This window comes from Rhineura floridana, chromosome 20 (genome assembly GCF_030035675.1).
Source record: "Rhineura floridana isolate rRhiFlo1 chromosome 20, rRhiFlo1.hap2, whole genome shotgun sequence".
NCBI classification, from domain to species: Eukaryota; Metazoa; Chordata; class Lepidosauria; order Squamata; family Rhineuridae; genus Rhineura; species Rhineura floridana.
This window is the reverse complement of record NC_084499.1, coordinates 14,008,054-14,023,585: the sequence shown is the minus strand read 5'-3', so window position 1 is coordinate 14,023,585 and position 15,532 is coordinate 14,008,054. Positions and strand designations below refer to the sequence as shown.

At 45.2% G+C, this 15,532-nt stretch overlaps 1 protein-coding gene across 2 annotated transcripts in view; it reads right to left on the bottom strand.

The window, feature by feature from the left end:
• Positions 1 to 15,532, bottom strand: part of GSN (gelsolin) — a 56,734-nt gene that overhangs the window by 25,045 nt on the left and 16,157 nt on the right. Inside the window, exon 1 of one of the 2 annotated variants that reach the window (XM_061603759.1) lies at positions 839 to 1,059. The exons of the other annotated variant lie outside the window; for it this stretch is intronic. Within the exon in view, the coding sequence (XP_061459743.1) occupies positions 839 to 898 (60 nt within the window). The 5' untranslated portion in view covers positions 899 to 1,059. Of the gene's footprint in view, positions 1 to 838; positions 1,060 to 15,532 lie in introns of those variants that run through there. 2 annotated transcript variants of the gene reach the window in all.

Here is a 15,532-nt window from a genome sequence, read left to right as displayed (position 1 = left end):
TGCAAGCAGAAAGTGAGTGCAGCAGCACTCTCCCTACTTGCCATTTTCAGCAACTGGTATTCAGAGGTATACTGCCTCTGTCAGTGGAGGGAGAACATAGCCATTGTGGCTAGTGGCCACTGATAGCCTTATTCTTCATGAATTTGTCTAACCCTCTTGTAAAGCCATCCAATATTTAGGTCACCCAGGTCTGCATTCCTACTTAACGATAAAACTCAAAAAACATAGAAAGCTTATACTGTATCAAGTCAGATTATTTGTCCATCTAGGCCAATGTTGTCTACTCTGACTGGCAGCAGCTCTTCAGGCTCTCAGGGAGAGGGAGAGAGAGGCCTTCCCCGTCATCGGCCACCTGATCCTTTTTAATCATCACAATAACAACAGTAATAATAGCTTAGCTTTTTTGAGTGTGCACAACACTTCATGTAAACTAGCACAATAATCCTTACAGCAACCTTATAAGGCAGGCCAGTATTTTTATCCACATATTATAGATGGGGTACCTGAGTCTAAGGCAGTACAGCCAACCAGGGAGCCTGTGGCTAAGACAGGATTCAAGCTGAGGATCTGGCTAACAGCTCAAGTGCTCATCTGCTGCACCATACCAGCCACCCCCAAAATTACTCTGGAGGAGTTTAAAACACACACACACACACACACACACACACACACACACACACACCAGATTTATTGTGCCCAGAGCTAGAGTCCACGAAAGCCTCTGCCACAGCAAAGTTGCTTGTCTCTCAGGGACCACATAACTCTTTTATGTTGTTTCTGCTGTTATAGGCTAGCCCAGCTCACCTATCCGGAATGGGACTCAAAATCTGTCACTCACCACAGTCGAGGACACAGCGATAGCCCCGCTGAGCAAAGCAAATCTCCAAAGGGACGTCATCTTCGGACTTCTTAAACTGACCGCCGTGTGCTTGAAACAAGCAGGCTGGTCAGCTGCAGAGATTTCTCTGTGCTAAAATGTAAACAAATCCTGGCCTTCTTCTTGGTCTTTCCCTCTGCAGATGCTATCTGAGGAAAGAGACTGGAGGCATCTCAGGACTTGCCTTTTATCTCCCATCAATGTGAATAATTGGCAGGGAGTCCATTCCAGGCACGCCTAGCCCCAGCTGAGAGGCAACAGCCGGACACGCCTCTGTGTACAGGCTCGGCTTTTGGATGAGGGCTTGAGAGGGGTCAGAGGCTGTGTCTATGGAGAGCCATCACCGCACAATGCAATATGCTCTCTATTACATCCAGGCTGCAATCCATGGGAAACAATCCATGGCCACTGATGGTGCATGGCCAAAACATTATATAAGACCACATTCATGACTCGCTCAGCAGCAGATCTGGGATTGGCAGCCTGGGTTTCAGCCGGGAAGTGGCATGGCATCATTTGCTACAGAGCAACAGCCAGGCTACTGGATTTGAACCAGGCCTGGCCCTGACCACACAATCGAATCTCTTCACAGGCAAGCCCTGTTATAAAGTTGACATCCCCTTAGGGCCATAGCCAGGGTGGGACTCACGGGCACACTGTCCCACCTGGAGTGCTGATGTGCCCCACCTCAGAATTTTCCAGGTTTGTGACCCCAACCTGGTTTTGTTCAAAGGAGGGGTGGCGTAGGTACAGGCGTAGGTACCGAAACGCACACCTCCTTTTCCTTACAGGTGACAAGGTTGAGCTCTCACAGTATGAAGGGGGGCATCTTGTAGGGCTGCCAAGGGCCAGACAGAACTGTTCCGGGGGCCATTTCAGGCTTGCAGACCCCCATGCAGCAGACAACACAGCCCTGTGTACTTTTTTAAATAGCTGGGTAGAAAGGGTGAATTTTGGCTGATGCAGCTTCTTCCGTTGCACTGTGTCACGGAAAGCTGCACCCACCCTTTTCTGCATAACTATTAAAAGGTACAGGAGGGGCCCTGTCCTCTTGCCTCTGGCGTTTGGTAGCATGAACTGAACAACTAAACAACCTCCTCCCATATCTATTTCCTGGAAGCATAGTCTCCAGATCACAAGGCTGAACCCTGCATTGGTCAGGTCCCTATATCCAGTGCTGCTAGATTTTAAGGGCATTGCCTAACTTAAGCACATCAACAGGATGGCGGCCAGGATGCAGAGGGGGACCTAGAAGCCAAGTCCTATCAGGAACATGTGAAAAGCCTGAGTAAGTTTAGCGCAGAAAGATAAGAGGAAGTGGAGACAAGACAGCGGCTTTCCTGTATCTGAAGGCTGGTGGTGCAAGAAGATGAAGCAAGCTGGTTCTCTGCACAAGAACGTAGGGAGCTGCCTTATGCTGAATCAGACCGCTAGTCCATCTAGTTCAGTATTGTCTACACTGACTGGCAGGAGTTCTTCAGGATTTCAGACAGAGGACATTCCCAGTCCCACTGGAGATGCTGGGGACTGAACCCTGGACCTTCTGCATGCAAAGCAGATGCTCTGCCAGTGAGCTATGGCCCTTCTCCATTGCTCCAGAGAGCAAAACAAGAACAAATAGTGGAAATTGCAAGGAAGCAGATTTTGGGCGAAGCACAGGAGAAGTCTCCTGATGGTCAGAGCCATTTGACAGTGGGACAGTCTGCCTCAGGAGGTGGTGGTCTCTCTTTCGCTGAAGACGTTCCAGCAGAGACTGGTTGGCCATGTGTTAGGGATCCTCTTTTGCTGGAGACATTTCAGCAGAGGCCAGTTGGCCATCTGTCAGGGATCCACTCATTCGCTGGAAACATTTAAGCAGAGGCCGGTTGGGCATCATGCAGGGACCCTCTCTTTCACTGGAGATAATTAAGCAGAGGCCGGTATGCCATCTGTCAGGGATCCTGTATTTTCAGGATTCTTGCACTGAGCATAGTATGGTGGAGTAAATAACATCAAAGATCCCTTCCAACTCTTAACCTTCTATGATTCTGTGACCCTGCATGCGACAAGATGCAAAATTCAAGATGTGAATTCATTTTAACTGGACTTGCTCAGGGTTGCTCCTGCTGATCTGACACCCCTGTCAGACACAACCCTGAAGACTGAACAGAGATGACCAGAATGGGTGTTTGAACATGTAGAATTGTGTGGGGCTGGCTGGGACTGCGGCTGGCTGGGTTCAGGCAATGAGAACTGGCTCCTTAGAGAGTCAAACTGGGATCCAAGCATCTGGAACCACATCTTCCCGTGGGGATATTAGTAGAACACTGTGTTTATTTTGCTCAATCTTTTCCGTCTGAGCTGACGAATGTACTAGAAATATGTTTTCTTAAATCACTGTCCTTTTTGGCAGAGAAATAGTGGCTAGCAGTTCTGTCCAGGACCTTTTGTGATAATAACTTCTTGAAACAAAACATAAAAAAGCTCCCTTGGATGTCCTCAAGAGTTTTATTCTCAGCTTATGCTTTGATTTTTCTGGTTTTCCTCTCTGCCCCTATTCCATTTCCCATGGGATGGAAGAATCCATGGAAGGGTCAGGGTTTGCAAGCCAAGAGGAGCAGCTTCCCAAAATGCAGCCTACTCAAGGAACAATATGGCGGCCCAACAGATGTTATGATGCAGCAAACATTGAAAGAAGGCGTCCATATTCAGTGGGGAATTCACATGTCTGCACGGCTTAGAGTCTCCCACCATTCCAGCAAGCTCAGAATAGGAGGATTTAAAAATACATATAAACATCTATTAATATATATCAGCTTAAAAATGGGTGGTTGCCTTTAAGCCAGCTCCCTAATTACCCACTGGATGACTTGCCTTGGTGCAATGGAATGCGCATGAACATTCCAACTTCTGGGTAAAGGGCCAATCATATTAATACTGACCAAAGTGCAGGTGCTGTGAGGACATTATTGGCAGGCACAAAACAGTCCCTCCTTCCATCTATTGATCAAATCCCCCTAGAGACAAGGGCCTTCAAGAATCCTGTCCCACACTCACAGGCCAGCCCTATAGGTGAATATTCAATTAAATGGGTATCTAGGAAGCTGCCTGGTACAGAATCAAACCACTGGTGCATCTAGCTCTCTACAATGACTGGAAGCAGCTCTCCAGGATTTCAGACAGAATTCTCTCCCAGCCCTCACATGGAGATGCTGGGGATTGAACCCAGGACCTTCTGCACGCAAAGCAGATGCTCTACCACTGAGCTATAGTCCTTCCCTTAAATCCTCCTCTACGTTTCCTCCTCCTTCATCTTAGTGTTGCCCTTGTACCACTCAGCCAGGAGGAGGAGGGGGGCAAAACTAGAATGAGTTCAATCTGCCTGTCATTGGCTCTGGCTCCACCTACTGTTGGGTTCCTGGCCTTCTGCCCTACCAGTCCCACAGGGCACCAGCCACCACGGAGTGTGTAGGAGGGGAGGGATTGAGCGTAAGAGCCCAAGACTCAATCCAGGCTTTCTCATGTCGTGCCCAACCATGGTTTGGCAGTACACATCAGTTATGTCACTCGTAACTCCCATCAGCTCGTTTTTCCTGCTGTGCAACATCACAGAAATCAATTTAGCTCTCAGTTATTCCTCCTCCCCCTTCTAGACAAGACAGCACCTAACCACCCCAAACTCTCTTCCACTTAACAGTTTCTCTTCCCTTCTTGTAGCATGAGGCCTGAATTCTGCGCAAGCGAAAGATTTTGCTCCCGGCGAAATTCAACATGTCGACAATATCAACTTAAAATAATAAGACAAGAACCTAGTCCATATGGAATAGAAGAGAGGCTCTCCCTGCCATTCGTGGGAAAAGATGGATATGCAAATTTGCTTCCTTTGCATGCAGCCACAAACATAAATCCCATGGCTAAGATTTATAGGAGCAGTGGTGCCAGGATCTCCTCTCTGAAAATTTAAGAAGTCTTCCTTCCCTTTGCCCTGGGCTAGGGAACCTTTTACAGCTCAAGGGCCGCATTCCCTTCTGAGCAATCTTCCGGGGGCCACATGCCAATGGTGGGTGAGGCTAGAGGCAAAACTGGACACAGCCAGGAATGTAAATTTTACCTTTATACAGTAGACTAGTTTCTACACACACTCTCCCACTATTCTCCAACCAGGAAAGCAAGAGGCAAGATCAGAGTTCAAAGACTCATTCCAGCCAGGGAAAAACACTCAGGGAGGGGGCACAGCAGGGCCAATGAGAGGTCTGCTAAATTCTTTTGTGTATTTTAATCTGCAGTGTTAGCTTATAAGGTATACGTTGAACTGTTTTCATTCATTTTGCTTTTGTTTTATGATCTTGTTTTTAATGTTGATTTTTATTGACAATTTTAATGTATATGGATAGTTTGTATATATTTTTGTAAACCCTTAGAGGTTTTATTTACAGTTAAGTGGAATCAGGGATGGAAAAATCTGTCAGTTTCAGGTCTCTCAGTTTCTCATTTTTCCCTTCTCCACATTTCTGCGGCAATTTGCCATTTGTTAAAAAAAAAAAAATCCTCATGAAAATTCCCCACCGTTTTAGCTCGAATCTCTCCAAATAAACACATTTTTGTAGGCAGTTTTAACGAAAGGATACATTTTTTGCAAGCCATTTCCTATCATATAATGCATTTTTCTATGTTATTTTCACTCACACAGTCATTTTTGTGCACACTTGCCATTAACATGCATTTTTGTAAACATTGTTGGGTTGCCAGACTACTACATTGCACAATTTGAATAAGCATGAATTTTGAAGGAAGGCTGTCTTTCGGTTCTCGCATTGTTTTGGGAAGTGTGAGTATGATAGATTTGGCTTGAAAAGCGAACTGAATCAAATTTGTTGCCCATCCCTAAGTGGTATACACATTTTGTATAATAATAATAATAATAATAATAACAATAATAATAATAATAATAAATCTTTCCCCAAGTGCTGTGACTTGGGAGTAAATATCTAGGAGACAGAAGATGGAAAAAGCATTTAAGGCTGCAATCCTATACACACTTATCTGGGAGTAAGTGCATTTGAATTCAGTGGGACTTATTTCTGAGTAGACCTGCATAGGATTGCACTGAAAAGGGATACCCTGTTACTTTCCAACTAGCTGACCATAGAAAATGGAGCAGCATACAGTAGGGCCCCGCTCATCATCATCATAATAATAATTATAAAATTTTATTTCTAGGCCGCCTATCTGGCCGAATTAACGGCCACTCTAGGCGGCGTACATAGACTAAAATATAACATAGAGTAAAATATAACATATAACACAAAACAACAATAAGTATACTCAGTATACTTACCTACCCCCATCATACAAAAATTTAAACTAAATTAGACAGAGGTCTCGAATGCCTGCCTAAAAAACCATGTTTTCAGTTCTCGGCGGAAGCCTGTCAGGGAGGGGGCATGGCGGAGATCATAAGGCAGAGAGTTCTGTCTGTAGCAAAACAAGGTATTTTACCTGCCAAGGTTCCTGCTTATCCGATGGATGTCGTAGAAAAGCACAAGAATGCTCTCAGGAAAATATTGTGCTCACCCTTCTGCGGAAGAAGACTTTTCACTGGATCAATTGACATGCCCACAGAGGAACTAAAAGATCCACGTATTGAGATAGGAGAGGTGGCTATCATAGTACAACAAATATACTTGAAATTCTGGTACATGTTGTTCCCCAGTTAAAGAGCATTGCAGTCAATACTGCCTGAGCCACATTGACTTTTGCCCCCCGCTGTAAAGTGAAAACCGCTGTAAAGCGGATCCCATTGACTTACATTGACCAAAATGGTGCCCGGCGGCAAAAAAAATGCCATAAAAGCGGAACAAGCGCTGTAAAGCGGGGCCTTTCTACAATTCACAACCGCTGTATTAGCGGAACGTTGTAAAGCGAAGCGCTGTAAAGCGGGGCCCTACTGTAGATTGCCAACAGTGGAGGCTGGCACTCACTAGGGCTGGTGGGACGGAAGGCAGGGAGGCCAATAGTGCTGGTTTTAACCTATAAAGCCTTATACAGCACGGGACCACAATACCTCCTGGAACGCCTCTCCCGATATGAACCTGCCCGTACACTACATTCTACATCAAAGGCCCTCCTCCGAGTTCTGACTTATAGAGAAGCTCAGAGGGTGGTAACAAGAACTAGGGCCTTCTCAGTGGTGGCCCCCGAACTGTGGAATAGTCTCCCCGATGAGGTGTGCTTGGCGCCGACGTTACTATCTTATCGGCGCCAAGTCAAAACCTTCCTCTTTTCTAAGGCATTTTAATCTAACTTAATCTGGTTTTAATATGTGCTGTAACTGTTTTTAGTTTTCTTACTCTCTTATATTTTGTTGTATTTTATTATGGGATTTTATTGTATATATTTGTATTTCTTTGTTGTACACCGCCCAGAGAGCTATGCTAGTGGGGCGGTATAAAAATTTAACAAATAAATAAATAATAAACAGTAGGTGGAGCCAGAGCCAATGACAGGCAGAGCCAACTAATTTTGCTTTCCCCCTCGTCTTTCGCTTTTTTGAATCCTACAAAGGCAACACTTGGACTGAAGAGCAGGAGGCTGACAGGCTAGGGCCACCGGCTGGACTGGTTGTAAGTAAAAAGACAGGAAGCAGGTAGGGGCTGGCTGAAGGCAGACTGTGCTTGGTAGGGCAATGTCCCACTTGCCCTAATGGACCTAGCCTCCACTGAATTATTTGCCAGTTGCTTTTCTTGAGCACAAAATGGGTTTAACTGAAAGGCTCCAGCTATCTTATGCCTTAATTTCCAGGCACTCCAAAGTTCTCTGGAGTTTTCACACGAGAAGAACCAGGAAGCTTTTGAACTTTTCAAACCTTATCAGCTGCTAATGCATCAGTTCTGCAACACACCAGCAGGGGGGGCACAAACACTATTGATTTAGGCACTTGGCAGCAAAAGAAGAGGGCTTTTGTTAACTGCAGTTCCAAATAGTTTTCAGAATAAAGACCCATCATTGAGAAGAGGTCAGTCTCTTTATGTCTGCCTGGAAATCCTGAACACATGCATGCCCCAAATGTGTGATAACAACAGAGCTTGGAAAAGTTACTTTTTTGAACTACAACTCCCATCAGCCCAATCCAGTGGCCATGCTGGCTGGTGCTGATGGGAGTTGTAGTTCAAAAAAAGTAACTTTTCCAAGCTCTGGATAACAACACCCTGGGCCAGTGTGGTGTAGCGGTTAGAATGTAAAACTTAAGAGCCTAAGTAAGAAGAGCTCTGCTGGATGAGTCCGAAAGGCCCACCTGGTCCAGCATCCTGTTCTCACACTGGCCAACTATATGCCTATGGGAACTTTGCAAGCAGGATCTGAGGGCAATGGCAGTCTCCCTTCTTCGGATTCCCAGCAACTGGCTTTCAGAGACATACCGCCTCCGACAGCGGAGGTAGAACTTAGCCATCGTAGCTCATAGCCATTTCCTCCATTTGTTGTTGTTATGTGCCTTCAAGTCGACTACGACTTATGGCGACCCTCTGAATCAGTGACCTCCAAGAGCATCTGTCATGAACCACCCCGTTCAGATCTTGGAAGTTCAGGTCTGTGGCTTCCTTGATGGAATCAACCCATCTCTTGTTTGGCCTTCCTCATTTCTACTCCTCTGTTTTCCCCGGCATTATTGTCTTGTCTAGTGAATTGAGCCTGGCATCCAAATACCCACTTGGCTATTAAGGCAAAATGAAAATCTCAGGGGATCTCCATGGTTTGGTATACGAAACAAACAGACCGTTTTTCTGACTAGGTTTGCAGCTGGCAGCATAATATTTATGAGCTTGGGCGTGAGAACATTACTCCTACGAACCGGTAGCCCTCCAGATATTGTTGGACTCCAGCCAGCATGGCCAATGGTCAGGGCTGATGGGACCTAAAGCCTTGTCCAAAACTGTCCACATCTCTCCCCACCCCACCCTAGGACAATGCCATGTGTCCCCGTAAGAACCCTAATGCATGTTTTATTGTGAGCTGCCCTAAGATATTCTTATGAAGGACAGCATTAAAAAGTATTCTAAATGAATAAATTAAATAATAAATCCATGCTTTGCTGCCAGACCCATTGGCTTCCAGGGCACCCGAGGCAGGTTCACAATGTATTCTCATGGCTGGCTGATTGCAACATCAAGGGGCAACCCTTGTGAACTAGGCGCTTCTTCTCCATAAGGGCATTTAGGACTGTAGTCAAAGTCATCTAGACTTGTGAACGTAAGAGCCCTCCTGGATGCAACCAAGGCCTGCCCCAGAGGAGGCTGGTGCTCCTTATGACTGGTAGGGCGGAAGGAAGGGAGGCCAACAGTAGGTGGAGCCAGCTAATTCTAATTTAGTCTCCATCGTCCTTTCTGGAGTTCTACAAGGGGCAACACTGTGACTAAGGAGGAGGATGCTGACAGCCAGTGCCACCCCCTAGACTGGTTGTAAGTAAGGAGGCAGGTGGGGCTGGCTGAAGGTAAACTGAGCTTGATGGGGCAGTGTCCCACTTGCCCTTATGGACCAGTGTGCACCAGCATCCTGTTCTCACAGTGACCAACCAGATGCTCCAATGGGAAGCCCACAAGCAGGACATGAGCACAAGTATACCTCCTTGCTTATGGAACAGGTTCTGAGGAGGGCAACAAGGATGATCAGGGGACTGGAAACAAAGCCCTATGAGCAGGGACTGAAAGAACTGGGCATGTTTAGCCTGGAGAAGAAAAGACTGAGGGGAGATATGATAGCACTCTTCAAGTACATGAAAGGTTGTCACATTGAGGAGGGCCGGGATCTCTTTCGATCGTCCCAGAGTGCAGGACACGGAATAATGGGCTCAAGTTGCAGGAAGCCAGATTTCGACTGGACATCAGAAAAAAATTCCTAACTGTTAGAGCCATACGACAATGGAATCAATTACCTAGAGAGGTGGTGGGCTCTCAGACACTGGAGGCATTCAAAAGGCAGCTGGACAGCCATCTGTCGGGAATGCTTTGATTTGGATTCCTGCATTGTGCAGGGGGTTGGACTTGATGGCCTTATAGGCCCCTTCCAACTCTACTATTCTATGATTCTGTGATCCACAGCCACTGGTATTCAGAAGCATACTGGCTCTGGCCCTGAAGGCAGTATACAGCACTCTTGACTTGTAGCCACTGATGGCCGTTTTCTCCATGAATTTATGAAACCCCCTTTTAAAGCTGTCCAAGTTGGTAGCCATTACTACACGATGTGGTAGCTGATTCCGTATTTGAACTATTTATTCTTACTTTTATACTCCACCTCTCTTTCATCACAGAACCCAAGGCGGCCTACATGTGGTTCCCAGGCGGTCTCCCATCCAGGCACTGACCAGACCCAGACCTGCTTAGCTTCAGCAAGGTGGTGGCCTCAGGTACCTTGAGACCAAAGCCTGCCTGCACTGTGAGAAGTGCTTTCTCTTGCCTGTCCAGAATCTCCCACTGTGGAGATGGCCCTGGATAGATGGCCCTGGGCTCTGGTGTTACAGAATCCAGGGCTGTGGACACACCATGCACGTGACTTTCCCCAAAACATCCTGGGTACTGTAGTTTGTCAAGGGAGCGAGAAAGTGTAGCTCTGTGAAGGGCAAACTACAGTTCCCAGAATTCTTTGGGGGAAGTCATGTGCTTTAAATGTATCTTAAATGGACAGTGCGTACGCAGCCATAAGAGGAGAAAAACTCTCTGTATTCCCTTTCTCCACACCATGCATAATCTTATGCGTATCTATCCCTTACCTTAAAAAAAAAGCTCTAGATGTTGTGCCCTTGGTTTTAACTGGTGTAATTATCACAGCCTAAGCAAACATCCTAGGACAATGGAAAATGTTGTCCCAGGGCCGCACCTTACCCACAAACAGAGTTGGGAGCTTGCTGAGTCAGCCAACCACATAACTAACTAATCCACCCTCTGAAGAAATGGAGAGAGGCATCAAGCTTGTCAATTAAGCACAGAGTTCACATTCAGCTATACAGGCTGGGATGGCAAACTGGCAGCCCCGCGAATCAGATTTCCCTGCTTGCAATTTTATGTGGACACACGCACACACATTCCAGACACCCAGTGAAATTTTAATCGAAGTTTGGGGATCATAAGAGCTTGCTGGATCAGGACAGTGGCCCATCTAGTCCAGCATCCTGTTCTCAAGGTAGCCAGCCAGGGACAAACTAGGATCACAGTTTCCACGGTTGCTTCTAGATGAATCGTTGATTGATCTTTTCCCCTTATTTCTTTGCACAAAGTCTGCAGGGAGGGGAGGCAAAGCCAGCTGTTTCTTGAGCATTTATTCTGGTTTTTTTTGTACGGGGATGGTTATATGACTTTGCACCAAGCAAGTGCCATCCCACAGTTCCCAGTGCATTTTCCTGACGCTTTCCTTAATGCAAAAAGTCTGGATTTGTTGGAGGTGTCTTTGTTCTAGAAAAGGACCGAATCCAATTTAATTGCTGGACTATCTGGACATTAGGAGTGGGGGGGGAAATTCGATTCGGTTTGCATTAAAAGCCAGATCTATCACTTTCCGAAACAGTGTGAGAGCGCGAAACTCAGCCGTTGAAGTTTGCATGTATCCACATGTCTGTGACACAGTTCTCCAACCAAAGAACTTTTACAAAAATGCATATATTAGGGGAAAGTGCAAAAAAGCAAAAATATATCTGTGCAAATAGAACAGAGAAATAAATGCGTTATTAGTAGGAGAAATTGCTTGCAAAAATGTACATTAGTCAAAACTGCATAAAAAAGTTAGAAGAAATTCACGCTAAAATGCTGAAGAGTTTGCATGAGGATTAGAAAAAAACTAAGATTGCTGCAGAAATGTGGAGAACTGAATTTAAGGTTGGAAAAATGAGAAACGAAGAGAACCGAAATCGACAGACCTTCCATCACTAATGGACATTTTTTATTATTGGTCTTGTTATACAATATATTATTATTGTTTTTTACCTGCCCTTTTCCATGAGGTCCCAGAGCAAGTCACAACAATTTACACATACAATATTAACATCAGCTAAGACAAGTTATAGACAAGAGAATAGGAGGGATTGGGTGTGTGAGGCCAGGATGAAGAGGTGCGTCTTCAGCATACAATGAAAACTATTTTTTTTCAAAGGACTTGTTTATTTATTTAGAAGTTTTGAAAAACATATATATTCATCAACAATCTAAACAATACTACTTTACCCCATTCCCCCCCACATAAATCTTCTCTCTTCCCACCTACGCAACATCTTCCATTTACGATGAAAACTATTTAATGAAGGTGCCAGTCACACCACTGAGCAGAGGAGATTCCACTGTTTAGGGCTACCACAGTGAATATCCTCTTCCAAGGGCATCGGACCTACCAAGAGGGCTCCATTTGCTGATCCTAACACCTGAGAAGGTATGTGGGGAAAGAGGTGGTGTTTCAGCCTGACCCTTCCAGGAGATTCAGATTTTGTTGAATATTTCCGGGTTTTATTCCCCAGTCACAAGGGCTAGAAACTTAAATTTAAAAACAAAACAGGCAAGGTTCTCAGCATGTACCGGCAAATCCCACAAAGCCCTCAAAGACATGGCATGCACACAGGACCGATGAGTTGCTGCAAATCTAAACTGAATGCGGCTTTTAGGAATGTTATGCAGAGAGAGTCCACTGTTGTTTTAAAAGCAGTGTCTTGGTTACAAATAATGAAGGCGCACAATTCAGAAAAGGCTTCAAAGCACAAAGCATGCATTCCAAAATGGGAGCTGTTGCTGGATCAAGATTCCAAAATTAAAAAGAGAGACTATGGGAATCGGCCATATTCGTTCTACAGAGCGGCAGTGTTCACCAGGAATAAATATCCATTGTTCTCCCTGAGCTCTGGCGTTCTGTAACAAGGAGAAAGCTTTTCAGAGCAGGAACATCTGCCAACCCATTCTCAGTTTTGTCCCTCCAGCACTTGGGGTCAAATTAACAGCTGGAATAGCTCTCCCCCTTTCTCCGGGTTTGGTGGAAACATTTACTAAGCATGTCTGTTTAAAATGCACCTCTCTCAGATAGTTTCCCAAAGCCACGCTTGCAAATTCCTAATATGGACAAGTGGTTTTCTTGCCCTCCCTGCTGTGATGGCTTTGCAAAGAAAGCTGAAATTTCAGAGCTGAGATGTGCCCGGATGATACAGGCTCTCTGTAGTTGAAGCACAGATGCAAAGAACTAGAGACCGGGACTTTGGTGAAAATTCTCTTTTCAGATTTGGACATTCTTCCATCAAAAGGGAAACTTGGTTTGAAGCAGTTATTGCCAAACTGTGCTACTGCAAGAAAATTGCTCGGATTCCAACCAGAAACCACTCAATGGCTACTACCCACTGGATGTCTGAATGAATCACCACTCTGAACTCCCTTCCAATCGGCCTCTGCTGAGGGTGGGCAACACTGCCTTGCCTTTGCATCACATTGGGCCATTCACTCCCAATACAGCAATGGTTGTCCCAATTACCTCCTCTCAGGATGAGGGTGCCTCTTATGTCTGTCCATAAGTCACTGCACTGGATATCCTTCTAATCAGTTCTTCCCACGGTGGGTGTGATTAAATCATTCAATCAGTTCCAATGCAGCGACGTAGCAAAATTATTTCCTTGCACAGGAAGGCGTTGCATCTCTGCAGTGCTTTGGAATGATCCTCTTTCCAGTCAAGAGGCATGCCCATCACAGTGACTCAAGCAGAGACACTGAACAGAGGGCAGGTTATTTTTTATTTTCTCTTAAGGCAGTCTAGAAGCAAGCCCTCTTCAGGTGTACAACATCTCCAATTTTAATTCAGATTAAAGGGGGAGAAAGTGCCGCAGCTATCAGAAGTTTTGGGGAAAGTACTTTAGAACACTAACTGACAACTTGGTCTCCACAATATGTTTTGCACAGAGGAGGACTATGTAGAGCTGGTCAACTTCCCAAGCACCTAACTGACCAATGTTTAACATCTGAGCTCTAATAGATAGGAATCTGAATTGTTTTGACAGTCCTGAGATCAGGGATGTCTGCAGGGCACAGTGTTGGCCATGTCTGCCTCTGTTTGAAAGGCCAAGTCATTCCTCTCACACTTGGCTAATCAAAGGTTTGCCTTTAAATGTGAACTGAATTGCATTCTTCCCCATTCTTTCCTTTAAGGGACACATGAATGAACAAAAACACACAAGCATGCAGAAATCTTTAGGATTGCCAACTCTTTTCTCCTGTGCTAAAGGTTCCTGTCCTAAACAGCAGCACGCTGGCAGAAATCAATCTTTCAATTTCTAGCCCATAAGGCACTTATGAGCGAATATGTTGGGTAATGTCTGAGAAAATCACAAGGGTTGGGGTGAGAGGCGGTTCTGATAAGGAGTTCCAGCAGAGAGCGATGCTTTGGTTCCAATTTCCCTCCTTCTATGATTAGCAGAATTCTTGTGATTTCTTTAGGACACAGAATCCAGCTTTTATTGACGTGGAATATGAGTTCCCTTGGTACAGTATCTCCAGTTTCACCACAGAGTCTTCACAGCCCTTATGTTAACAGTCACTAACACCTTTGCTTCCTAGGCCATCTACTCTCTCACTCCATAATGTCTATTTCTAATTTTACTTAAATAGTGAGGAAAAGGCTAGGCTTGCTGGGGGTTTCATTCTGAATCCTTCCAAGATGCTTGTTTGCCCTAAAAGCAACGCAACGGAACAGCAATTTAATATAATTCCCACGCACCCTGCACAACTCAGATTATTTTGAATAATTTTCCAACTATCGGGCCCTTTGCAGCCTGACATGACGCAGAACCTGGAAGGCTTAAGCCCATCAGATGGGCCCTCACACACCTAACACTGCCCAGAACTGAGCTGTCCTCATTTTATTTACTTTAAAACATTTAATATTTCATAGAATCATAGAATAGTAGAGTTGGAAGGGGCCTATAAGGCCATCAAGTCCAACCTCTTGCTCAATGTAGGAATCCAAATCAAAGCATTCCCGACAGATGGCTGTCCAGCTGCCTTTTGAAAGCCTCCAATGTCGGAGAGCCCACTACCTCTCTAGGTAATTGATTTCATTGTTGTATGGCTCTAACAGGAAGTTTTTTCTGATGTCCAGTCAAAATCTGGCTTCCTGCAACTTGAGCCCATGATTCTGGTGTCCTGCACTCTGGGACGATCGAGAAGAGATCCCGGCCCTCCTCAATGTGACAACCTTTCATGTACTTGAAGAGTGCTATCATATCTCCCCTCAGTCTTCTCTTCTCCAGGCTAAACATGCCCAGTTCTTTCAGTCTCTCCTCATAGGGCTTTGTTTCCAGTCCCCTGATCATCTTTGTTGCCCTCCTCTGAACCCGTTCCAGTTTGTCTGCATCCTTCTTGAAGTGCAGAGACAAGAACTGGACACAGTATTCAAGATGAGGCCTAACCAGTGCCTGAGTAGAGGGGAACTAGTACTTCACGCGATTTGGAAACTATACTTCTGTTAATGCAGCCTAATATAGCATTTGCCTTTTTTGCAAACTCTATTTTTTTAAAAAAAAAAAACTCTCTTAGATTCAACGGCAGAGCCAGCGTGGAACAGTTCCCTGGATACTTTATAAACTTTTGTTAAATGTGCATGGATTATCTGTGTAAACAGTGGTTTTAGATGGGAAGTCTCAACTGGTAGTTAAGCCACAATTGT